Here is a 27325-nt window from a genome sequence, read left to right as displayed (position 1 = left end):
CATCAGGGAGCAGGAGGGTCTGTCACATTCCCAATTAGAGATGATCCTAGAAGCGCCATTTATTCTTCATTCTTCCTGATAATCTGGTATACACAGATCTCCTTTTGAACTCTAGCAGCTACTCCCAGAAGAAGCAAACTCTAATCAGGTCCTTCAGCCTCTGTCTTAGAAAGGGTGTGGGGCCCTGTCTGCTGTGCCTGCATGAGGATGCTAGAGCAGAGCATGAAGGATCTGTTAGCAGAACTGGCCTAAGCGTTGTGTAGGTGGGCTTCACAATCTCTAACATATTGTAATCTCTTCTGTATCCCTAATCTCTGCCTTTAATGCATGTAGGATAATGTCTTTTGGAACAATCAAAGTGAGTTTAGAACCAAGCTCTTATATTTGTCTCCCTGAGCTAGAAATAAAGACAGAACTAGTGCCTATTTAGATAATATAAGGTAACCCTCCAAAAGCACCTTGCTCTTCCATATTTATATCTTCCAAGTAGGGTATAAAGTGATTTTTTTAAACCAAACTTAAACGAAACTAAAGGTAGGAAAAATTAGATACAAGGTATTAATACAAAATCCAAGCCCTGAAGTCCTGAGCTCCTCCCCTCAAAGTAGTGACTTTTTTAAAAATGTCAAACCTGCACAACACCCACATATATTGATTTATCAACTGTAAACTTTTTGCCACATTTGCTTTATCCAGACATCTCAGTATTGTAAAGTCATAACTGACTAGGAAAAAGCAAATGTAAATTACCAAAAACATTCACAGTGTCTCTAGCCTGTGATCCTTTGTTCTTCTCTAGTTGGAGTTAGCAATGCTGCTGTTAAAAATAGTGCGAGGGCCAGGCACAGGGGCTCACGCCTGTAATCTCAGCACTTTGGGAGGCCGAGGCGGGTTAATCACCTGAGGTCAGCAGTTTGAGACCGGCCTGGCCAACATGGTGAAACCCCGTCTCTACTAAAAATACAAAAATTCGCCGAGTGTGGTGGCAGGTGCCTGTAATCCCAGCTACTTGGAAAGCTTCGGCAGGAGAACCGCTCGAACCCAGGAGGTGGAGGTTGCAGTGAGCCAAGATCGCACCATTGCACTCCAGCTGGGCAACAAGAGCGAAACTCTGTCTCAAAAAAAAAAAAAAAAAGTGCATAGACAAAAACAGAAGCCATGTCTCAAGGTGTAGATCACTTTCTTTGTGAAATTGACCACACTAAATGCAATATGATATCATGGATTGGATCCTGGAACAGAAAGGGGACATGATTGGAAGAACTAGTGAAATCTGAATGAAGTCTGGAGTTTAGTTGATTGTCATGTCCTGATGTTAATTTCTTAGTTGACGACTGTTCCAGTCATATCAGATGTTAACTCTGGGGACATAGGGTAAAGGGACCATGGGAACTCTGTACTGTCTTTGCAGCTTTTCTTTAAATCTAAAATTATTCCAAAATAACAAGTTTATATTTTAAGAAAAAATGTATTGAGAAATTCTAAAGTTTAAAAAAATACAAGATACATCTCTTCTCTAGGCACTGGCTTTCATTCACAGTGAAATTCACTGGCAGGAAATTTTTAAATAAACTTCAGTATTTAATATTTGCACTGCTGCCACTAGGTGGCAACAGATACCATCGTATGCTTTTCCTCACATGCTGATGTGTTTTTCCTCTTTAATAGGCTTTGTCACAACAAACAGAGTAAGGTGTATCTTCCAGAACCGCCTTTTCCTCATGCAGAGGTAAGAAAACAAAATCACTGGGACATGGAAAGGAAGCAATGTGGATAACCTGATGCAGATGCAGACAGCAGGTCGTTAGATAAAATAGATCGCTATTGAAACCTGTAGACCCCTTTGCCTCCCAAGTAAGACACAGGGAAGTATTTTAACTCAAGCTTCACTTGCTTTCCTCCTATTAACACTTTGTATTGCACACGTGGAGCAGCCCTTCCCCGAAATGCTGGGGACCACAGAATTGTTTCAGACTTGGGATTCGGGAATATACTTACTGGTTGAGCATCCCAAATTTGAAAGTCTGAAATCAAAATGCTCCAGTGAGCATTTCCTTTGAGCATCATGTTGGTGCCCAAAAAGTTCAGATTCTGGAACATTTTGGATTAGGGATGCTTAGCCTGTACTATGTTCGTGCAATTCATAGCCTGCTTCTGTTCTACTGCGCATGATGAATTGTATTTTGATACATAATACTACCTTTTTAAATTGGGTTTATGTATTGTCAGAGTGTTCTTTCCAGTTATATCAGTTCATATATGTACATTTTTAATGATAAAAATAACATTTCAGTTCAAAAAATAAAAGGCTTCTTCCTCCCTCACAGAACAAATGGGTGTTTTCTATATAGCTGAATACCCAGCTTTGTTGTCAGGTTCTTTTCACCCAAGGGTATATTATGAGCATTTTTCTGTGTCTCATATTATTATTGCTGTACTACCATGAAGCTAACAGACAATAGTTACTCCCCATTTTTGGTTATATTTTCACTCAAAGATTCTCTAAATTGGTATCACCACCTTAGAAAACTGACAGTATCGGCCAGGCGCGGTGACTCACACCTGTAATCCCAGCACTTTGGGAGGCCGAGGCAGGTGGATCACGAGGTCAGGAGATCGAGACCATCCTGGCTGACATGGTGAAACCCCGTCTCTACAAAAAATTAGCCAGGCGTGGTGGCGGGCACCTGTAGTCCCAGCTACTTGGGAGACTGAGGCAGGAGAATGGCATGAACCTGGGAGGCAGAGCTTGCAGTGAGCTGAGATCACACCACTGCACTCTAGCCTTTTTTTTTTTCTCAAAAAAAAAAAAAAAAGAAAACTAACAGTATCTGCTAAAGCTGAACAATGTACTCTATGCCTCCGCAGTTTTGTTCCTAAAGTATACATCGAACAGAAATGCATAGAGATGTTACCAAAAGACATACACACAAATCTAGAATTTGGTTAGGTTCAGTGGCTCACACCTATAATCCCAACACTTTGGGAGGCCGAAGTGGGAGGATCACTGGAGGCCAGGAATTTGAGACCAACCTTGACATCATGGCAAAACCCTGTCTCTACAAAAAAATACAAAAAATTAGCCGGGTGTGGTGGCACATGCCTGTAGTTCTAGCTACCCTAGAGGCTGGGGTGGGAGGATCACCTGAGCCGAGGGAGTTCGAGGCTGCTGCAGTGAACTGCAATCGTGCTACTTACTGCACACCAGTCTGGGTGACAGAGCAAGACCCTGTCTCCAAAAAAAAAAAAAAGAAATCTAAAATTTTTGGTAATAGTACTGAAATATACTCAAATTATCAGCAACAATAGCATGGATTTTGTGGTATACTCACACAGTCCCTTACATCACTGTGAACAAATAAGCTCCAATTATATGCAGTGTAGATAAACTTCACAAACATAATGTGAGTGAAAGATCCAGATGTAAAAGAGTAGATATGGTATGATTTTATTTATATAAAAGTTCAAAAACACAATAAACTGATCTGTGGTATTAGATGCCAGTGTGGTAGTGATCCTGGAGGGGAGGGGACAGTAGCGACAGGAAGGGGACAAAGAGGGATTTCTGAGGAGCTAGTAATGCTTTATTTCTTGATGTACACGTGTTCACCTTGTAAAAAATCCATCAAGGTGTAGAGAGTTAGATAAAAGGAAAGAGGGAAGGCTGGAATGAATCCTGTGCTGTTGGATAGAATTGATGGTATTGATGTGAACTCCTATTTTCAATATATGTAGATAGACACAGAAAGAAATACACTTGTGCGTGTGTGTGTATACGTGTGTCTGTGCACATACGTATCTTCCAGCTCTGGCCACAGAGAGGGCCTGGGAGCAGTGACATGCCACTAGCTGAGGAACACATTTAGCTCCCAGATGTTGGTTTCTAGATACCATTCTCCACTAAAAGGAACCAGGCCTCTTTGGAAAATACAAGATGAGGCTATAAGATCTTGCTGTATGCTCAGAGAATGATGGGGACATGTCAGAAGCCACATCTGAGATCACTGGAACATCAAAATAAATAATGCTAGTAATGAATATAATCCACTGAATGACAGAAACTCCCGCATCCATAGTGAGGTAACTGAGTATGTAGGCAAGAGGGGAAAGTTCTTCCAACAGTAAACTCACAGAATTAATGTAGGAAAGAACCTTAGAATTAGAAAATCACCATTTGGCAGCCACCGCAGTAATAATTTATTCCTGCAAGAAACACCACTGGGTGCTAAAACCAGTGGGTGAAAATTTCATGAAGAACTAGATCATTTATAGTCCCAAAAAGTATGTCCCCACAAAAGTCATGTTTATTACAAAGAGAGAAATAGTAACTGGAGTTTGGACAAACTTGACATATATGCAGTCAACATTAACATCACCAGTAATTGGACTAATTGACATTGTGTGGCTCTTAACGCAAATTATTGAGAAGACAGCATGATTCTGTGATCCTGCTGCTAAAAATGCCTCACCTGAATCTAATGAGCATTCAGACCCAAGTTGAGGATGCTCAACAAGATAACTGACCTGTACCCTTTGAGAATGTCAGAGACCTGGAAGACAAGGGAAGACTGAGGAACTGCCGAGAGAATGAAGAGATGTGACAGACAGATGTACTCCATGGCCATGGGCTGGATCTGGAAATGGAAGAAGAAAGATCTAGTCTGTTTGCTATTAGGAGCACTGATAACAGTTGGTAAAGTCTGAATCGGGTGTGTAGATGAGAGGGGGCAGTGTTGTGTCACTGTTCATTTCCTGCTTTTGATGGTTGTACTATGTTATAATACATCCATGTTAACTGCAGTTACCTCTCCTCATTTCTTTGATTGTCATATTTATAACCCCTCCTTAACTAAGGCAGATAGACTGTTTTTATGTAGAGCATGTCAGTGCGGATAGATATGTTTAGGGATTTAGTTGTTTTGTTTTAGAGTTAACTATTTAACACATATTTCAACAAATGTCCCGCTAATTACTTTAAATGTAATTGCTGTTTTCATACTGTAAAGGATAGGTCTTTTATGAACCAGGACGCCAAGTAGAAGGTTTTTTTTTTTTTTTGAGACGGAGTCTCGCTCTGTCGCCCAGGCTGGAGTGCAGTGGCGCAATCTTGGCTCACTGCAAGCTCCGCCTCCCGGGTTCATGCCATTCTCCTGCCTCAGCCTCTCCGAGTAGCTGGGACTACAGGCGCCCGCCACCACGCCCGGCTAATTTTTTTGTATTTTTAGTAGAGACGGGGTTTCACCGTGGTCTCGATCTCCTGACCTCGTGATCCGCCCGCCTCGGCCTCCCAAAGTGCTGGGATTACAAGCGTGAGCCACCGCGCCCGGCAGAAGGTTTTGAAGAAGTTATTTTTTGGTCCCTGTGGTCTAAATAGTATTTCAGCAGCCAGGGTTTTTGCAAGCTGTGTCAATGCCATAGTGAAATACAGGCTAGAAATATTATAAAAATGTCAGAAAATTAAGTGTGGCAAAACATCTTGTGGTGGACTTTGCTCTTGAATGTCTATTTTGCTTCCTTTGCAGTCGGCCTTGCTGTAGAGCTTATTTTCTAGGAGTGTGATCACATTATCACTCACGCACCTGTCACAGATGACCTGGTGCCATTTAGAGTTAGGAATGTGAGTAGACTGTGGTTGCACCATGAGGGTTCCTCAGGTGCACTTGTCATTGTTAAGGCATGAGGGAGTCAACCCTTGGTCTGTTACCATTGCCCATGCGAAACGATGGTTCCACCCTTTGTACTGGTAACAAATTACTGTTCAGAATTCCTGCCCCACAGCTTCATTTCCACTGGTCAAATGCAGTAAGTTGGCTAGAAAGGTAGATCCAATTGGCAAGAAATGATGAATTTATCTTAGTTTCTGTGCATTGATCAGTAGAGCTACAGGAACTATAGATAATGCTTAAAAGTGACTTAAGTGTGCGGAGACCTGCTGCTATTCTTAGAATCACATTCATTATCTTGACATTTCTGGATACAATAGACCCCTTTTGACAGCCGCTCACCCATTTAACTGAGACAACTAATGATTTTGGCCATATAGGTTATAAAAAGAATGTCAGTTTGACTTGCAGACTACCTGGAAGGAAAGTGGGAATTCGATGTTTGCTCCGGCTTTACTGTTCATATTCCATCCAAGCATGTGACAGCTGATGAAGATCTCCAGGATAGTGTTAGTGTCTTCCTAATACAACCAGGTCTCTTTAATTAAAGATGAGGTCTTCAAGGTGAAGAGAGTTTGGCTTTTGTTTGGGGTGTGTCCCATTCTGGCCACATCCCCACTCTTAGGGTGACTTCATTTGCACTTCAAGGTGTTGCCCAGGGCCCTCTCATGCACAGTGTGTGGCCACAGGATTGAGCCTATCACAGGCCATTGCTTTATCCATGAAACAGCCTCCCAGAGCAGTGCTTCCTTTGGCCTGGTTGATATTTAGGGTCTGTGAAGTCTGGGTGTCTGCCCTCTGGATGCTGGGGTGGGGCAAGGAGGCCTGGTCAACAGGCACAGTGTCTGAGACGTTACAAGATGCCATCTAGTCGTAACTGTCTTTGCTGTTGCCTTGAATGGGCCTGACTGGGAAATGATTGTCAAGTGTTGTGCTGCAGGGGAGACTCTTGGTTCAACACATACACTTGAAAGAAAGCTTTGGGGCTGCGGGGCACCTGCCTTTTTTTTTTTTTTTTTGAGATGGAGTCTCACTCTGTCACCCAGGCTGGAGTGCAGTGGCACAATCTCGGCTCACTGCCAGCTCTGCCTCCCAAGTTCACGCCATTCTCCTGCCTCAGCCTCCCAAGTAGCTGGGACTACAGGCACCCGCCACCACGCCCAGCTAATTTTTTGTATTTTTAGTAGAGGCAGGGTTTCACCATGTTAGCCAGGATGGTCTCCATCTCCTGACCGTGTGATCTGCCTGCATCACAGTTTTATCATTCACCTGCTGAAGGACATCTTGGTTGTTTCCAAGTTTTAGCAATTAGGACATTGGTATGCAGGTTTCTTGTGGACATAATTTTTCAAAATATCTTTCAATGTGGCTATATCATTTTGCATTCCCACCAGCAGTGAATGAGCGTCCTTGTTCTTCCATATCCTTGTCAGCATTTGGTGCTGTCAGTGTTCTGGATTTGGGCCATTTTATTATAATAGGTGTATAGTGGTATCTCATCATTTTAATTTGCAGTTTCCTAATGACATGGTGTGGAGCATTTTTTCATATGCTCATTTGCCATCTGTCTCCTCTGATGAGGTGTCTGTTCAGGTTTTTTGCCCATTTTTAATAGGGCTGTTCATTTCTTTTTGCTGAGGTTTCGGAGTTCATACATTTTGGGTCACAGTCCTCTCTCAGATGTGACTTTTACAGGTATTTTCTCCCAATCCATGGCTTGTCTTCTTTGTTGGTATTTTGGATCCAGTCCCGCTCACCCTCCCGTACTTTGTTCCCTCTTCAGCCTAGGCAGGCTCACATCTCTTTGTATTTTTTCTATATTTTCCAGCTCATTCAGACCAATAAGCTGAAGCACTACCCCAGCATCCACGGAGACTTCAGCAATGACTTCAGACAGCCCTGTGTGGTGTTCACCGGGCACCCTTCCCTCCGCTTCGGGGACGTGGTCCACTTCATGGAGCTCTGGGGAAAATCTAGTCTCAACACCGTCATATTCACGGGTAAGTGAAAAAAAATAAAGAAACAAATCGGTTCTCTCCACTGAGGCCATGAGTGAATGCACCTACAAGGTAGAGACCCAGGGAAGGATTTTGCAGTGAGACATAAATACGAACATTGTTCTACCGTAGGTACCAAAGAATGAAGAAACCACAGAGAAAAAGTGAAGCAGCATGTGCCATTGGACAGCTGGGCATCCAGCGAGGCCCTCTTGCCTGTGTTTTCAGATTTCTCCAAGACAGAATCCTGCTGAGTGCTTTTTGCTAGGATATCGTAAGCCATTTCAAGAAGTGCAGTGATTCATTAACGGTCTTGTTTTACCTGTTAGGAGTTGTTTACAGAGGTAGATCTTTCTCTTCTGATTGTGGTTTACTCTAACTATGGATTTTCTTCTGGAGACAAATCCCTCGGGAAAAAATTCCTTTGATAAGGTCAAGTAGAGTGTTTACTGACGGTATCATTTTATCAGTGTAGCTTGCCCAGCCCTTTGAATGCTAGGTCTTTTTTGCTTATCTGTGATAAGGGGATATCTTGGAAATTATGCACAAACCTTTTTTTTTTTTTTTTTTTTTTTTTTTTTTTTTTTTTTTTTTTTTTTAGCTCATCAGTCGTCATTAGTGTTAGTGTATTTTATGTGTGGCACAAGATAGTTTGTCTTCCAGTGTGGCCCAAAGAAGCCAAAAGCTTGGATGCCCATGGGTTAGGGTCTTCAGTCGGCCTTGGGTTTTAGAAATCTTACTATGAAGAAAAAAGAAAAGAAAAAGAAACCTTGATTTGAAATCTGGCCCAGCTTGCAGTGACCTCAGCCAGTTCACCAGCAAGCATGACTGTCCCCATGGTAAATGGGACTGTCAGTAGCTACCTCTGTGGGTCACTCTGGGCACCAGGCACAGCACCCGGCACATGGGAGCTGTTGGGAAAGCGTCGTCACCAGCTCCCTTCCTAGCTTTAGGAGCTGGGAGTCCAGTTACACCAGAAGCACTGGGGTCAGGGACACTTCAGCCCTTCCCCCAGCTTTTATTTGTGACCTAGAAGCCACCAGGAACATGCCTGTGGTCAAACCAAGTTGGGTTTATTGCCTCATTTCAGCAAGGGGAACACATACCATGGATAAAAGCAAGGTAAAAAGACCTTGTAGGACTCAGGCTGGTATTCGGTGATGCACGGGTGTTCGTGGAGGTGAGGTGTCACCCTGTATTGGGTGGCGTCAGGATGCAGGGTCATTCTGCGATGGGTTTCTTAACTCATTCTTATCTAGAACACAGGGAGAATAGAGCTGGCATAGTGGGAAGTTTGCTGATGCTGTGGTCAGGACAGTTCTGTGTTCCGTGTTCTTGATGGTTACAGAGGGGTCTTTGGCAGGATCCATCATTGTCAGACAAGGTGTTGGTGTTCCAGGAAGTTGCGTTCACACAACAGGAGGACACATGGCTTTGCTGTGGGTGCCAAGCAGGCTCTTGCTGATACCAGGCCAGGCAGAAAGTGCCAGGAGAGGCCCCAGTCACCAGGACTGCTTTCCTCTTCCCGGGCCCGCTTTGGGCTAAAGGTGGAGGAAGTTGGGCCAGAAGATATTGATTCACAACACCCAGAACTTCATAGCTGCCAAGATTTCATTAATCAGGAGGTTGTCCAGAGAATGTCCTACGTAGTGGGGCTGAGGTTGGTGTCTCCTGCTCCTGCTGCTGAGTGGTGACTCGACATTTGACATGACAGTGGTGACAGCATCTACACAGCACAGTAGGGAACCTGGCTTTAGTACAAATGTTTCTTCAGCTAAAAGGAAATCAGGACTGTGTGATTTCCCGTGACAACTCTGGGTAATGGGTTTGCATTTAAACTGGTTTATGGGGCTTCCAGGGCAGAAGTTGTGTCTGGGAGAGGTTGGCGCCACCTTTTTTTTATTCTTTTGTGACTGCTGGATACATGAAGAGGGGGTCAGTATTCTCAGAGAAGCACGATCCACTGGAATGGGCATTTACGTACCTGGCAGCTCTGCCAGTTTGTCCTGACAACAGTGGAGACGTCTGTATGTCTGGTGTGCCTAAGCCAGGGTTCCTCGTCGCTGGGCACAGACTGTGCTGGGAATCAAAGTGTCACATCAGTTAGGACGGAGCGAGGTCTTTTAGCTCAAGGTGGGCAGCTCCCTCGAGTTGGGGGAATGTTCCCTGCCAAGCAGGCTGCAGCAGCCCTCGGGAGACAGGCTGAGCAGAGGGCAAGGACTCTTCCCAGTCAGAGGGGCTGGGCCTGCTGGGGAGCATCACAGTCAGTCTACAGACCATTCACGGGCCTGGGGGCGGGGCCGTGCGCTTGTCTTCCGGGTGCATCTCACACCTGGACGTTAACTCGGAGCTGATTCTAGGTTCCCCGGGTCTGTGCCAGGCCTCTCCACTGTGAAGTCACTGTTCTTCTCATTGTATTAAATCAGTACCTTGTGGGGGACTCTTTGAAACTATATATATATTCTGTTCTCCCTGAAAATGGTATCTAATATTTTTAGCATTTATTGATGATTCTCATCTGAATAAGTGGTGAACTGTAATGGTTGCCAAATGGTGGTTTTGGTTTTTATTTCATCGTTTCTTGGCATTTCGTTGTAAAAAGAGCTTTCTTTTCTCCCCCACATACGTATTTCTCCCTCATTTACCTCATCTGCCTCTGCTGAAGCTTGGAGCCCACCCACAGGGTCCATCCCAGCCTGCCCCTCCTTCCACAGGGCCCCTTTGACCTCCGTCCCCCGCTTGTGCTTTCTGGCTCCCTCCTGACCCCCTGACTGTCTGTGGGCCCTCAGCGCCCCAGTCGCCGTCTGGCTCGGCAGCCGCTGTGTAGTCTGCATTGTAAGATTTCTTTCTTGTACTTTCCCTAGAACCAGACTTCTCCTACCTGGAAGCCCTGGCTCCTTATCAGCCGCTGGCCATGAAATGCATCTACTGCCCCATCGACACCCGGCTGAACTTCATCCAGGTGTCAAAGCTGCTTAAAGAAGTGCAGGTAATGAAGGACACTGCTTGTGCCTTCACATAGTCATGTCACCTTGGTGTGGCTCATGCTTGTGTGGGGTGAGGGGAGAGAGATCTAGCTGCGTTTGATTCTTGTCTTCAATTCTCACGCACCTGCAGAATGTTGGGACACATGCCGGCCCCCCTCCACACTGAAAAGGAGTGGTCTTTATACCCTGACCGCAGTTTCCATTCTAAAGAAATCAGATGTGGAAGGGAAAGAAAACCATTTGTGTCCGCTTAAAAGCAAACCCTCTCACCCCTGCCAAAAAAAAAGTCATTCTAGAAACATACTCACTAAGCTGAGACAGTTTAATTGAAACGCATACTGGGGCCGTGTCGCACGTGTAGGCTGGTACCACAGTGTTGTTGGCTTTGGGTTTTGTGGTAGTTTTTGGTCATTTGTTTCACTTCACATTTTCTGCCCTGGAGAAAGGGAAGAAGTAGCTGGGGTGCAGTGTAGACCAGGAGGAGCGCGTAGCAGGAAAGCAGACAGCAAACGTGGGGCCTGTCTGCAGTGATTCGCTACCCCACTGTATGCTTATCCACATGTTAGAAGCAGCGGTGAAGGGCGTGTTGCTTTTCATTATTAACTTCAAGTCCCAGAACCTAAACCAGCTCTTGACGCTCCCCCCCCACCCCCACCATCAGGTGCTAATCCTGGAAACTGGAGGCCACCTGGTCTCCACTTGAGGTGAGGAAAACCTGGGAGAAGCCATCAGGCTGCAACTGTGGCATGAGATGCTTTGAGACAGGTCAAGAAGAGGAGCAAAGGGCAGTTTGGAGGAGAAAAGTATTAGCCCTAAGGAACAGGTGCTTCTGGAAGCTCAGCCCGGTGAGCCTGGTGGAAAGCCATATTCAGCAGGGAATTCAGGGCTTGGTCCAAGCTCTTAAGTGGAAGCAGGGATGACACAGTGCCCCTGTGGGCTGCCAGCGTTCCTTTTCACTTGGGTGATATTTGTGCAAAATAAAAATTGGTTTGCTAATCTTTTTTTCTCAAGATAACAAAAAGAGACATATTGTTTAAAAAAAAAAAAAACAACTCTGCCTCTGCTTCTTGGTTGTACACAGTGAGCACGTGACCTGAGCAGTGCCCACTGCCTAATACCAGTCGACCTGCAGATCCAGCAGAAACTCCAAACTCACAGCGCCAGCCCAGCACGAAAAGCCACAGCTCTTGGTAATCAGCCAAGAGCTTATAATAGCAGGCATATGGGAATGTTAGAGAAAGACTGTGCCCCGAGGAAGTCCAGAGACCGCTGGGAGCAGACACATAGAAGTTACCATGAAACTTATGTAAACAGTAAAAAAGATAAAACAAATTAAGCTGAGGCAGTTCAGGGGGTTCCGAGATGTTTCTTCTGCCCCAGTGCCTTCATGTTCCCTCTCCTGTCTACGGTTCACTGGGCTTGAGAGGATGAAAGTTCACCTTGGCCTGGAAGTGGTGAGCCTGTGATGGCGGGGAGTGGATCGGGGTCAGGAACGGGCCTTCCGCAGGGGCCGCTGTACTTCACACCTCCTTTCTCGCCTGTCCCATTGGTTCCTCAGCCCCTGCACGTGGTGTGTCCCGAGCAGTACACCCAGCCGCCCCCAGCCCAGTCCCACAGGATGGACCTCATGATCGACTGCCAGCCCCCCGCCATGTCCTATCGGCGGGCTGAGGTTCTCGCCCTGCCCTTCAAACGTCGGTACGAGAAGATCGAGATCATGCCGGAGGTGAGCTGTTCTCCTTCCTAGGGTTAAAGTAGAGCTTTCCACAGAGGCTCTTGGAGATCGTGCAGGGGTGGCCTTCTTTTGGATTTATGTCAAGTATGAATGAACCAGGCTGGGCGCAGTAGCTCACGCCTGTAATCCCAGCACTTTGGGAGGCCAAGGTGGGCGGATCACTTAAGGTCAGGAGTTCCAGACCAGCCTGGCCAACCCAGCCCGGCCAACATGGCGAAATCCCATCTCTACTAAAAATACAAAAAAAAGTAGCCAGGTGTGGTGGCACACATCTGTAATCCCACCTACTTGGGAGGCTGAAGCCTGAGAATCGCTTGAACCAGGAGGTGGAGGTTGCAGTGAGCCGAGATCACACCACTGCACTCCAGCCTTGGGCAACAGAGTGAGACTCCAAGTATGAATGAACAAAGAACATGGACCCTTAAGCAAGTAACCGGGAAGAGGGGGGATTTTCAGGGCCTTCTTGTTTTTCAAGTAATAAAATAACAGCTGTTAGTCAGGACTGCTCCTTACCTAGCATTCAGGAGTGTGACCCCTGGGCCACATCACAGGTCAGAGCCCTGGGAGTGGAGATGCTGACACCCACTCTGTCCCTAAATACCATAGGGTGGTGACTTTTCTCTTCCTTCCTGGACCTCAGTTACGAGTGAGTGTCAGAGTTCGCTGAATTCAGAGGTAGATGGGGGAGATAACAGGAACCAAAAAATAAGGATTGTAAACTTGGTTATTTATATCCTCTTCAGCATACTTGCAGGTTTTGGTCTATCAAAGTCTAAATATTTTATAGGTCTGTGAACTCTTAGCTTCAGTTTTAGCAGGGAAAGAGCCAAAGCATGCTGTCCATGTTGAACAGCTGTGGCACGCTGCGCTTGGGCCGCTCCTCTGAGAGGGAGACAGAGAGGGACGTGGCCTCTCCGGAAAGCCGGCGTTGAGGATGGCTGGAGGCTACCTCTGGCTTCCATTCACCTCTTGAGGCAACTTGAATGTGTTTTCAACAGACAGGAAAAAGAAATATAAAAACTTACTGTTAAAACCAGTGTGCCCAAACTTCTTTTGGAGTTTGAGGTTCAGAAATGGCCTCCAGACCTTGGGTTGGAGGTCTCAGCTCCTCAATGTGACTCATTTCCACAAGCCTGGAGAGGCTGCTAGGGACCACCAGGTGCCATCTTTATGGTTGTTTAATGTTTAATATGGTTTTATCATTTTGTTATGATTTTTTCACTTTCTCTGGATGTCTCTGGATTGTTTTTGTCTGGTATTTTACAGGGGCTAGGATTGATGGCCTTGGTTTAGATTTCAGCTCTCTAAGCCAGCATTCCTTAAACCTTTTGGTCTCAGACATCCTTACAAATAGAACTCCAAAGAGGTTTTATTTATGTGGGTTATGTCTATTGATGTTTGCTATATGAGAAATTAAAACTAAGACATTTTAAAAAATTCATTTAAGAATAATACAAACCTATTATATGTTAACAGAACTAAGGGATAAAGACAAAAGCAAAAATCAGTCCCAGTGCCAGGGATAAATGTTAAGATTTTGATGTATTTGCCTTGTCTCTTCACTGTGTGTGTGCCTACTGGAATCACACCTCATACACTGTCTTTTTCACCTAACAGTAAGTACATTATATTATTTATTTCGGCCAGGCATGGTAGCTCATGCCTGTAATCCTAGCACTTTGGGAGGCCGAGGCGGGTGGACCGTGAGGTCAGGAGTTCAAGACTAGCCTGGCCAAGATGGTGAAACCCCATCTCTGCTAAAAAAAATTAGCTGGGCGTGGTGTCACGCACCTATAATCCCAGCTACTTGGGAGGCTGTGGCAGAGAATTGCTTGAACCGGGAGGCAGAGGTTGCAGTAAGCCAAGATCATGCCACCACGCTCCTACCTGGATGACAGAGTGAGATGAGACTGTGTCTCAAATATATATATATATATATATATATATATTTCAGCTGGGCACGGTGGCTCACACCTGTAAACCCCAACACTTCGGGAGGCTGAGGCGGGGGTGAATCGCTTAAGGTCAGGAGTTCAAGACCAGCCTGGCTAACATGATGAAACCTTGTCTCTAATAAAAATACAAAAATTAGCCACAGGCGTGGTGGCAGGCACCTGTAATCGCAGCTACTCGGGAGGCTGAGGTTACAGTGAGCCAAAATCGCACCACTGCACTCCAGCCTGGGCAACATAGTGAGACTCCGTCTCAAGAAAAAAAAAGATATTTCAAAAGCTTCAGCTTTAATGGTTGCATAATGGTCTGTCATAATTTAACAGTTTGTTTTTTCATAGATTTTTTTTTTTTGAGACGGAGTCTCGCTCTGTCGCCCAGGCTGGAGTGCAGTGGCACGATCTTGGCTCACTGCAAGCTCCACCTCCCGGGTTCACGCCATTCTCCTGCCTCAGCCTCCCGAGTAGCTGGGACCACAAGGCACCCGCCACCATGCCCAGCTAATTTTTTGTATTTTTAGTAGAGACGGGGTTTCATCGTGTTAGCCAGGATGGTCTCGATCTCCTGACCTCGTGATCTGCCCGCCTCGGCCTCCCAGAGTGCTGGGATTACAGGCGTGAGCCACTGCACCTGGCCCCTTTTTTCATAGATTTTCATTTCTGGTTTTTCTGTATTATAAATAACACTTTCAGGAGCATCCTTTTACATAAATCTTTGTCCATATATGTTTATTTCCATAAGAAAATTTTCTGAAATTAGAATTTCTGGGTCAAAGATTATGAACATCCCTTTCTGGCTCGGGGCTATCTATTGCCAGCTTGTCCTCTAGAATGAGTGCAACAGTTTATACTCCCACAGCAGAGCTGGAGACACAGCAGAGCTGGAGACAGCTCTTATTTCTGCCTCCTTGCTAATATTGGATGTTGTCCTTTTTTAGTTATTTTCCAATTTTATTCAAGTCTTTTCCAGTTATATAAGTATACGCTGACAGCTAATTTTAAATTGTATGTCTTTTTTTTTTTTTTTTGAGACGGAGTCTCGGTCTGTTGCCCAGGCTGGAGTACAGTGGCATGATCTCGGCTCACTGCAACCTCCGCCTCCTGGGTGCATGCAGTTCTCCTCCCTAGCCTCCCAAGTAGCTGGGATTATAGGCACATGCCACCAATCCTAGCTAATTTTTGTATTTTTGGTAGAGATGGGGTTTCATCATATTGGCCAGGCTGGTCTCAAACTCCAGTCCGCCCACCCGTGGCCTCCCAAAGTGCTGGGATTACAGGCGTGAGCCACTGCACCCAGCCAAATTGTATGTCTTTGATCATTAATGGAGATAACTGTCTCAATCCAACTTGCTACAGTGATTGCCTTTAAAATGGACATTATGGCCAGGCACATTGGCTCAGGCCTGTAATCCCAACCCTTGGGAGGCCAAGGCAGGAGGATCACTTGATGCCAGGAGTTCAAGACCAGCCTGGGCAACACAGCAAGACCCCCATATCTACAAAAAAAATAATAAATTAGCCGGGCGTGGTGGTTCATGCCTATAGTCCCAGCTACTGGGGAGGCTGAGGAGGGAACATCACTTGAGCCCAGGAGGTTGAGGTTGCAATGAGCCATGATCACACCACCACACTCCAGCTGGGCAACAGAGGGAGGCCCCATCTCAAAAAAAAAAATAAAGACTCCTTCAGAGTCATCTTGGAAGTAGTGCACGGCTTCCCAGGGAGAGTGTAGAACACCATCCCCAAAGCTCCCACCCCAGCCTTGTGCAGGGAGGAGGGGCCTGTGTGTGGAGGAGGCCTGAGGTGAAGAACGGGATCTGGCGCACACCCTGCTCCTCGGCAAGGGCCACTTCAAGCTCACCATAGGCCATTTTCTTATTTCATGAAACAGGCCTCACATACCATTTGCCAATCTGCTTAACTATTTCCTAAGCTGCTTCCTCTGCCCGTTTGGTATTGATCTTCATGTTTACATAATGGCCTCTTGCATGTTTTTGTTTTTAAATAAAGGTGGTTTGGCTAGGTAGGGGTCTACATGTCTTAAAAACCATGCAGCTAAACCCAGCAACAGAGCACCTAATAAGGTCAGGCTGCACGGCAGGGCACCCAGCAGGTACAGGTGGTCGGAAAGACACATACCCCCTCCCCCCGCCCCAGGTAAAGCAGTGGCTCCCACCATCAGGAGAAGTCAGACTTTCAGGAAGCAGAGAGCTCCCTCAACCGCCATGCTGTTGTCCCCGTCCTTCCTGCCACTGGTCACCTGGAGAGGGGATGAGGGTGAAATAAAGGCCAGAATGAATGAAAGGCTGCACTTGGTGTGTCACCTGCCTGACAGGGCAAGACTCCATCTCAAAAAAAAAAAAAAAAAACAAATTGTTTACCTTTAAAGTTATTTTGTCTTTTTAGACTGCAGTGATGTAAATACAGATTAAAGGAAGAGTAATGGTCATCATTAAAGGCCCCTGCACCCTTTGCTTTCAGCTCGCAGATTCACTGGTGCCCATGGAGATCAAGCCTGGCATCTCCTTGGCAACTGTCTCGGCCGTGCTGCACACCAAAGATAACAAGCACTTGCTTCAGGTAAGGGGTGCTGGGTGGGAGTGCAGGGGACCCTCTCCCCAGCAAGAAACCAGACCACCTAACAGATTATATTTGAAACAGCACTTCATATGAATTCTTGTTGAAGAATTATTTCCCTGGCCATGTACCTCAGAGAGGCTGCTGTGCCCAGAGATGAGGCCGCACATCATCCCAAGGGCTGCCACAGGCACATTCCGCTGGGGAGCGCTGCCACGTGAGGCAGGGCTGTGGGGAGACGTGCAGGGTGGCAGGTGCAGCCCTGCCCTTGGGGGCTGGAACCGGAGGGCACCGGCTGGAACCGGAGGGCTGTGGCTGCCTGAGAGCCTGGCCCTGCCACTGACCCACACACAGGTGGGTGGCACTTCAGCTCCAGGGCAGGCACTGTGTCTTAAGAATTCCTTTCAGATCTGGACTGTGTCACCTTTATGCCATATGTAGAGTTGCTCCTAGCTACCACTTAAAGTCTATTAGACCCTGTGCTGGGTCCTTGACCCGCCTTGTCTTACTGAGCCCTCAGAATTCGCTGCTGTCATCATTTCCTGGGCAGCTTCTCTAACCTTGGCCAGATGGTGGCAAAGCTGGGGTTTCCCCCTTTGGTCTGATCCCACAGCCAGTGTGCCCAGCCACGGGGTCATGACTGTACCTGCAGCACGACACAGTGTATTGTGGAGAATTTACTCAGCAGATACTGAAGTGAACCACCTGAAAGTTTAAAAATGGATCTTGATAGAAGGCAGAGATCTTAGCGGATAAGGTGTTGGTTGGCTGGACAGTTGAGCATTAGAGCACGTGGATCTGGGGCTCCCGGCAGCCAGGGAACCTGAACCGAGCGCCAGCTGAGGAAACGGGCCGGGGCTCTATGGCCTGTGAGGACAGGATAGTCTCAGGCTTTCAATGTGGCCTGCGGTGGCCCCTGCTGCTCAGAGGAAGCTCATGAAAGCCACTCTTTGCTTCTGCTCTAGCCCCCTCCTCGACCCGCCCAGCCCACGAGCGGGAAGAAGAGAAAGCGGGTGAGCGATGACGTACCGGACTGCAAAGTCCTGAAGCCTTTGTTGAGCGGTTCCATCCCCTTGGAGCAGTTCGTGCAGACCCTGGAGAAGGTGAGCAGATTTTGCTGGCACCGTGGAAACTCCACACGTGGCAGCCTTTCCCTGGCTCACTGTGGCCCCCTGGCGGCAGGGAGTGGATGTTGCTGCTTGCCACTTAGTCCCCACTGTCCTGTGGCATCTGCTTGGTCTAAGGTCCTGCTGGGAGACCCAGGAGAAAGTTAGAAAGCAGAGTGAGGAGTGCCCCATCCTTCCTCCCAGCACAAGGTCACCAGAAGGCCTCTCCAGACTGAAGAAAAAGCTGCTTTCACACACAGATGTGACGAGTGGGGCAGGTTGGTGAGGCCAGGACAAAGAAGGACCCGGCCCTGCCAGAGTCAGCGCTTCCACAGTGACTCCTTGCTGTCAGAGGGCAGCCAAGGCTCCAGCTGAGTGTCGGTATTTGCAGGAGGCAGTGGGGGGAGCGGGCACTGGCCCTTCCCCTCTGTCTCAGCAGCCCTGATGGCTGCTTCTCCCAGAGATGAGATGAGATTTCTTGACTATGATTAAAAGAAAAAAATCTAACCTTAAAGGTTGTAATTTTGGCTTCAGTCACAGGACTTCAGAGATGACTTTATTAGGATTATAGAATCTTTGATAGGAAGGAGAAGGAATTGGCTAAAGGTAATACTGTTCATGCTGCTGCTTGCAAGAACTGCAATAAATTATAATCATTACAAGGAAGGAGATTTCTATGAACTTTCTATCCAATGTAAATATCACACTTGCCAACTTTCAAATCTTAAAGGCTTTCCCTTTCCTAGGATTGGTTTTCTCCACCTGTCTTTGATTTTCCCCGTAGGGAAGAGGCTCTGGCTGAGTGGTTTCGGCTCTCTTCCACCCTCCCCCAAGACCTTGCAGGGCTCTTGGGCCCTATCGATGGGCCTCAAAGCTGGACTTTTTAAAACTTAAGATGAGGACCTTCTGCCTGGCCCAGCTTCTATGTCCTGACCCAGTGTTCCACCCCAGCATGTCCACCTCGGCTCCTCTCTGCAGAAGGAGCAAGCACTTGTCCAAGTCCCTAGGGGAGCCTGCAGCCATGAAGTACAGGTGGCCTCCCCACGCCGAGGCCCTTCACCTGCTGTGTGTCTGTTTCAGGCACATGCCTCCTTTCCACGTCACGCCTAATTTGTAAGGAATTTCTGTCAGCATTAGCAATAGCTGAGAAGTTTGCACTGCTGCCTTCTCTCCTTCACTCGAGAGGGCTCTGCCAAGTCCCACAGGGGTATCTTGGTGTCACCTGGCATTTTCCTGGGAGCTCAGACAGCTGAGACTTAGGAGGGAGCGTTGTCACCAGGGAACAGCATGGTGCAAGCAGCTGAGCGTCCCAGACTCCTGAACACAGTGCTTGGATGTGCCCTCAAAGAAAGAACTCACAAAAGCTTAGGCAGGTTGTGGAAATTCTGTTCTGTTTTGCATGAGATTTTGCATGTTTAGGGTCTCTTTTCAAGTATATGAATCACTATCATAGGCCTATGACTAGTCTGAAGAATTGTGTTGAGACGTGTCAGTTTCTAGAAAGTTCAGTAGAGTCTGCCAAGTGTCGTTTATAGAGCTCACAGCTGCAGTCCGCCCACCCCTCTCTCTTTTCTTCTGGAGCAGCATGGCTTCAGTGATATTAAGGTGGAGGACACAGCCAAGGGCCATATCGTCCTGCTCCAGGAAGCTGAGACGCTCATCCAGATTGAAGAAGACTCGACCCATATCATCTGCGACAATGACGAGATGCTCAGAGTGCGACTGCGGGACCTTGTCCTCAAATTCTTACAGAAGTTCTGAGTGGGCCATCTGAGCCACTTCCCTGAAATCCTGCAGTCCCTCACTGGCTGCCCTCACAAGCCACCTGAGGAGTGGCATGAGAGGCCATTAACCGTGCCTTTGTGGTGTCCTCTGGCTTAAGGAGTGAAGAGGTGGCTCTTGAGGGAAATGGTCTGGACTTATTCCCAGCACTGTTTCAGGCAAGAACTTTCCCTTTCAACTTCAGGCTCATTTTCTTCTCAACTCTGGCTCTCTCGAGGAGCTGGAGGGTGGCAGAAGTGGGACAGGAGCAGTTTTCCAAGAAGCTCATGGGGGCCAGGGAGGCAGAGGTGACTGGCTGGCTGTCTCACATGGGTCCCAGGCCTCAGGCAGGGGAGCCAGCCTTTGGCTTCGTTTACTTGCCTACAGTGCTGCACCCAGTAAGATGATCCCAAAAGATGGTAAAGTGAACCCATCTATCTGCATTTTCTACTCTCAGCCCATTTGTTAATAAAAACTTATTTTTATGTAATTAGCTGTCCTCTGTCGAACCTACAATCTATATATTGATTTAGTAGCTGGAAAAATATGAAAATATACAGAACAGCATGAACTTAGAAAACACCACAGCAAATTGAATTTTGATGTGTATGTTAAATCATGTAACTTGCACTGTTTATAAAACCACAGATCTGTTTCTCCTTACACTGCACAAGAAGGTGCTCACCTTTAAGCTGTGGCTGCATGGAGAGTGATGCAGGTCGGTACACCAGCCTCAGGCTCCACCTGCACCGCGTCTCCCACAGATCCTCCGTCTCTGCATTAAACCAGGCGTTACTCACGGATACCCTCAGAGCCACTGGTCGTAGGAAGCTTTCAGACAAAAGTAACCTCACAAAAGATGACTGCTTTTGAAATGTATAAAACCAACAGTTACCAGGTCAGATAGCATGAGCTGTGACACCCAGGCCAACTTTGCGAGTATTAAGAACAAGCCTTAGCCCTGGCGGGCCATGCTAGGTAGTATGCCCAGTGCAGGCTGTTCTTAACCATCTTGTTGGAGTGATGATTGAAATTTAGTCAGAAGTCAGTCCTCCAACTCGGCTGACAACTAAACAGCACACAGGGATTTAGTGACCCAATAAATACATAACATGAACAGCTGCAGAACTGACTGCTCTGGCTTTATGGCGCATTATCACTCCTCTTGGAACGATTGTATCGCTGGGAATGAGTGCTTCGCTAAAGCAGGGAAAAAGACTACTTCATGTTTGCCATCTCCAACCTTGCCAAACCTGGGCACGGGAATGCTTAAGTAGGTTTCTATTTTCCAAGGTTTGGGTCCACTCCAGTCAAGGGATAGGCTACAGAATAAACAAGAGGCTTCCAACCATGGGGCAGGACTGACATTACAAGAGATGAATGTGCCATGACTATGAACATTTAGTTTTCTTTTTAGAATTGCAAATAGACATCCCAAGCAGGCATACTTCCAACAGAACCTTTGAGAGAATCAAGTGAAATTAAATTTTAAAAACATCTGAGGGCCAGGCACGGTGGCTCACACCTGTAATCCCAACACTTTGGGAGGTCAAGGCAGGCGGATCACAAGGTCAGGAGTTTGAGACCAGCCTGGCCAACATGGTGAAACCCTGTCTCTACTAAAAATACAAAAAAAATTAGCTGGGCATGATGGCACACACCTGTAATCCCAGCTACTGGTGAGGCTGAGGCAGGAGAATCACTTGAACCCAGGAGGTGAAGGTTGCAGTGAGCCGAGATCATGCCATTGCACTCCAGCCTGGGCAAGACTCCATATCGGGAAAAAAAAAAAAATCTGAAATGCAAAAACAGTGTAAGCTAGAGCTCAGGAGAAACCAAAAATGGTTATTTTATTTAAATGTCCTAGCAATGCTATCTAGGAATGATGGGATCTGTCAAGCCTGTCTGCTGTGAAAGGGCTTGATCAGACAGCCCAGTGCTGGTCCCTTGAGGGGGGTTGCAAAAGAAGTGAGCAGTAAGAACAAGGGAGTCAGTGGGTGCCTGATGAGCAGGGTGCAACTTAGTAGGTTTTAATCAAGGCATCACCACCCACTTAGTGGCAGAAGTCAGAGGCAGGAAGCAGCAAAGACTCATGCTTTATAAAGAGCAGAGAGAAAATCCAGAGCCGGCCTTTCCAGTTATGAGAAGAGTAGTTATGAGTAACTGCCTAAAGTTCAGGTATTTGGATATCATGCCATGTTGGTTAGAAGACTCCAAAGAAGTGGCATAAGTGGCAGATGTGGCCTGGCTCTATCAGAGATGCAGCCCACCGACATTGACATTGACTGACATTGACACCAACCTGGCGAAGACTCTGACATCCAGAAAAGTTTGTACTCAAACCCAGTGGAATCCTAATGATTAATTGAAAAAAACTTAATAGTGCAGAGACCTCATATTATTTAAGTCTTAGTACAAAGTGATATATTAGGTATCTATTGCACAACAAATTACCCCAAAACACAGTGGCTCACGCCTGTAATCCCAGCACTTTGGGAGGCCGAGGCGGGCAGATCATGAGATCTCATCCTGGCTAACACGGTGAAACCCCGTCTCTACTAAAAATACAAAAAATTAGCCAGGCGTGGTGGGCGCCTGTAGTCCCAGCTACTCGGGAGGCTGAGGCAGAAGAATGGCATGAACCTGGGAGGCTGAGGCAGGAGAATGGCATGAACCCGGGAGGCGGAGCTTGCAGTGAGCCAAGATCGTGCCACTGCACTCCAGCCTGGGCAACAGAGCAAGACTCCGTCTCAAAAAAAAAAACAAAAAGCCTGACGTTTCTCATCCCACTGTTTCTATGGTCGGGAATCTGGTGTGGTGTGGCTTAGCTGGTCGACCCTGGCTCAGGGTCTCCTCTCCACACGGCTGCAGTCAGGTGTTGGGTGAGGGAACAGAGCTTAAGTAACTTTCCACAAAACAGCCAGTGAGTGACTTCTGCCTTACCGCAACACCGTGGGTGAGTATCAGGTCAGCAGCCGGCCAGGAAATGGAAATCTGTCTTTTAGACCATTGCTTTTCAAGTTACATCTACTCCGTCTCTCCTGATCCCTGGAGAGCTTGAAGCTTTTGGCCCTCACAGTTGTCCTATAAAGGAGTTTCCAAACTGTAATGAAGTATCAACAGAAACAAGAGTGAAGAAACCTTTAAACCTGCATAATGACATATTAACAAGAGCCAAGCAACCAGTGGGAAGGAAAGGAGGACACTTTTCCTCTGGCCCTGAGTCCAGTTTTTTTCCTGCAGCCAAGAGTAATAGTTAATGCTGTCTCACTGCTTTATGCCATCTATAAGAAGGTAGACAACACTTATCTTTCAAATGCACTGCAGTGGGACTACACATAAATAACAGTAGTCTTCTTTGAACCTAAAATAGAGTGGAAATAACCAATGACAATTCTGGAGGAAGTCACAGGTAAATCCTGGAGACCAGCAGTGCCGAGCTGAGCCAGAGGGCCAGTCTCACCGTAGACTTGAGCCAGCCTCCATCAGGAACTGATCTTCTAAAGATCAAATATCAGAGTCTCTACTGCTCCTTGGCAGCCCATTATGGGTTTTAATCACATCATAAAACATTATATACATTATGGCCAGGTACACTGGCTTACACCTCTAATCCCAGCACTTTGGGAGGCCAAGGTGGGTGAATCACAAGGTCAGAAGTTCAACTACACCTGTAATCCCAGTACTTTGGGAGGCCAAGGCGGGTGAATCACAAGGTCAGAAATTCAAGACCAGCCTGGTCAAGATGGTGAAACCCCATCTCTACTAAAAATACAAAAATTAGCCAGGCATGGTGGCAGGCACCTGTAATCCCAGCTACTCGGGAGGCTGAGGCAGAGAAATGCTTAATCCTGGGGAGGGGGCGGGGGGATGGAGGTTGCAGTGATCCAAGATCACACCACTGCACTCCAGCCTGGGAGACAGAGCGAGACTCTGTCTCAAAAAAAAAAAAAGAAACTTACCTATCTATCTATACACGCGCACACACACACACATACACACACACACACATATTAAATGTAAACTTTTGAGTCATAGGACCACAGATCTTTGAAAGGGGTATATTGGCCGGGCGCGGTGGCTCACGCTTGTAATCCCAGCACTTTGGGAGGCCGAGGCGGGCAGATCATGAGGTCAGGAGATTGAGACCACGGTGAAACCCCGTCTCTACTAAAAATACAAAAAAATTAGCCGGGCATGGTGGCGGGCACCTGTAGTTCCAGCTACTCGGAGAGACTGAGGCAGGAGAATGGCGTGAACCCGGGAGGCGGAGCTTGCAGTGAGCCGAGATTGCGCCACTGCACTCCAGCCTGGGCGATAGAGCGAGACTCCGTCTAAAAAAAAAAAAAAAAAAGAAAGAAAGGGATATAAACGCCCATCTCCTTAGGCATGTAGAGTATTTCTTGCTTCTCTTATGTTGGCATTGCAGGCCATTGAAACAACCCCCGTGTAATGGTGTTTGTGTTAGCAGGATTTATCCTTTACCTTTCTCTACAATAAACATTCCTAACCCATGTGTAAGCCTCCCTGATGTAGTTACCAAATCAATCACCAGTAAAAAGTAACTTAATTCTCATATAATAAATTCTGAGTTACCAAACACATTATCAATTAAAATGTTTGCTAACATTTCGTTAAATTATCCAATATAAGTTTTTACTCTAGTAACTATTTACACTTGCTTCACATACTTTGGAAATAATGGACTTTCATTTCACAAAGCCTTTCCCAGTCATCAGTAAGCACCTTCCAGTCATCAGTGGGCATTAGTCGGCACCTGCTCACATATTCGGTGTGTTGTGCTGTCTCTCCTGGTTTTAGCTCACCATCACAGATAAGCATTTCTCCCAGACTTACAGCTAGAGAGGAGCACATTTCCAGGACCATGAGCACCCTGGGGGCAGGGTCTGTTTTTTCCACCTTGTCCCAGCATGAGGCTTGTGGAAGAAGATAAGGAAAGAAAATTTCAGAAATATTTAGGAATTACAGGCCAAAACATTTCCTGGTGGGTCAGTTTTTTAACTGCAATGTTCTAAACATGGGAACCTGCACATAAGTGTAAAAATCCCTATCATTTAGCCCATGCTTTAAAATAGTTACTTGATTCAGTGGGCAGCTTCCTGATGAGACGAATCAGAGGTCGGTAACTGTGGCCAACAAGCCAAATCTGGCCCACAAGCAGAGTTGTTAGAAAAAAGATGCAACAGAAATCACATGTGGCCCACAAAGCCTAAAACATTGGCTGACCCTTTACAGAAAAAGTATGCCAATCCCTGCTCAAGTGTTGTGTGTTGAAACATTTCTGGAGTTTATTCAAGTAAAGGTCAAATAATGGAATGGTGATGTAACAGCTCCCATCAGACCTGACCCTCCTAGAGGTAAAAAAAAAAAAAACTATAAACTCCAGACGTATGTAGTTAGCTAAGTAGGTAGACAGAACAACCTACCACAAAAAAAAATTCCATTAGAGATTTTATCACCCTTGTAATAATTATTAAAACAACTAGACAAAAAAAAGTAAAGTCATAGATGACCCGAACAAAACTCAAAAACTTTGACGTAATTGATACTTTTTAGAATACTTGCTCTACAGCAGCAGAGTGTTTACTATGAAAACCATATGCTAGGTGATAAATCTCATTACATCTAAAAGGACCGAATGCATACACAAAACCTTCTCTCACCACAATGGAATTAAATTCAAACTCAACAAAGTATTTTGGAAAACCACAAATATTTAGCAATTAAACACTTCTAAAATAGCTCATGGATCAAAGAAGACATCACAAAATGAATTGGAAAGTATTTTGAACAGAAAATTAAAGCTCAAAATGTATAGGATACTGCTAAAGTAGTGCTTAAAAGTCATTGTATACCTTTAAATGCTTACAGAAAAAATGAAAGGCCTAAAATTGATCTAAATTTTTACCTTAGAAGACTATAAAAAGAGCCAAATAAACCCAAAGAAAGGAAAGAAATCATAGAAATAAGGACAAATGAACAAAACAGAATAGAGAAAACTAACAAAGCCAAAAGCTGATTTTTGAAAACATTAGCAGAATTGATACACGTCTCATTAGACTGATCAAGGAAAGACAGGACCAACTGCCCATATGGGCAGTGAAGAAACTTTGGTTATCACTACAGATCCTATGGATATGAAGAAGACAGCCAATCAGAAAGGAAAAGGGGGGTATTACTAAAGAGCCTACAAATATTAAAGGGATAAAAAGAATACCAACTTATGCCAACAAATTTACCACCACAGATAAAATGGAAAATTTCCTTTGAAGACACACATAGACAAAGCTCATTCAATAAGAAAAAGAACTTGATATTCACTTAAGAAATTAAATTTATTATCTTCTCACAAGGAAAACTCCAGGCCTAGATGGTTTCCCTGGGAAACTATCAAACATTTAAGGAAGAAATAACACCAATCTTGTATAATCTCTATCAGAAAGAGGAAGGGGGAATACTTCCAATCCCCTTTAAGGGGCCAGCATAACTCTAATACCACAACCTTACAAAGTCATTACCAAAAAAGAAAATGAGAGGTAAATATCTCTCATAAACATCAATGCAAAAAAGAAAAAAAAAACTTACCAGCAACCTGAATCCAGCAATACACAAATAGGATAATATGACATGACCAAGTGGGTTTATCCCTGGAATGCAAGGATAATTAAATATTTGAAAGCCAATCTAATTTATAACAGAATAGAGGAGAAACCCCATATGATCATTTCAATAGATACAGGAAAAAAGCATTCGATGAAATTCTCTAACAACACTCAGCAGACAGGAATAAAAGGGAACATACTCAACCTGATAAAGGTCATGTATGAAAAACTTAATGGCTCAGTGAAATACTAGAGCTTTTCCCCAAATATTTTGAGCAAAGCAAGGTGCCGATCCATACTACTGTTCTATAGTGTTCTTGGAGTCCCAGTCATTGCAGTAAGGCAAAAATGAAGAGGAGAAGGCAGGCAGGCATACAAACAGATAAAGCAGAAAGCAGAAAGGTAGGAAAGAAGTAAAACTGTTTTCAGATGAGACTTTTTACATAGAAAGTTCTAAGAAATCTAGAAAACTACTGGAATAAGCTCACAAGACTGCAGAATACAAGGTTAGTATCCAAAAGTCAACTGTATTTTATATATTAACATGTTTTTGAGAGAGAGTCTTGCTCTGTCACCCAGGCTGGAGTGCAGTGGCACAGTCATGGCTCACTGCAGCCTTAAACTCTCAGGGTCAAGTGATACTCCCACCTCAGTGTCCTGAGTAGCTGGGACCATAAGCACATGCCACCGCATCCAGCTAATTTTTTTTTCTTTTTACTTTTATAGAGACTCACCTTGGTTTCCCAAAGTGCTCGGATTACAGGTGTGAGGCACAACACCTGGCCAGAAAATAAAATGTTTTTAAAACAGCAACTTCATTCATAATAGTGTGAGATAACTTTTGAAAAGATATGTAAGATCTCTACACTAAAAGTCTCAAAACCTTGCTGATAGAAATTAACGATTTGAATAAATGGAGAAATACAC

General features: G+C 45.6%; 1 protein-coding gene across 2 annotated transcripts in view; it reads left to right on the top strand.

Annotated features, from left to right (window-relative positions):
• Positions 1-20265, top strand: part of INTS9 (integrator complex subunit 9) — a 117277-nt gene extending 97012 nt beyond the window's left edge. For both annotated transcript variants that reach the window (XM_055295849.2, XM_055295850.2), the window contains 7 exons: positions 1669-1729; positions 7492-7663; positions 10525-10649; positions 12206-12373; positions 16813-16911; positions 17874-18011; positions 19599-20265. In XM_055295849.2, coding sequence (XP_055151824.1) covers positions 1669-1729; positions 7492-7663; positions 10525-10649; positions 12206-12373; positions 16813-16911; positions 17874-18011; positions 19599-19775 — 940 coding nt within the window. In that variant the 3' untranslated portion in view covers positions 19776-20265. The remainder of the gene's footprint in view (positions 1-1668; positions 1730-7491; positions 7664-10524; positions 10650-12205; positions 12374-16812; positions 16912-17873; positions 18012-19598) is intronic.
• The last annotated feature ends 7060 nt before the right edge of the window (positions 20266-27325 follow it).

Source organism: Symphalangus syndactylus, chromosome 10 (assembly GCF_028878055.3).
Source record: "Symphalangus syndactylus isolate Jambi chromosome 10, NHGRI_mSymSyn1-v2.1_pri, whole genome shotgun sequence".
NCBI classification, from domain to species: Eukaryota; Metazoa; Chordata; class Mammalia; order Primates; family Hylobatidae; genus Symphalangus; species Symphalangus syndactylus.
This window is presented reverse-complemented; position numbering and strand designations above follow the sequence as displayed.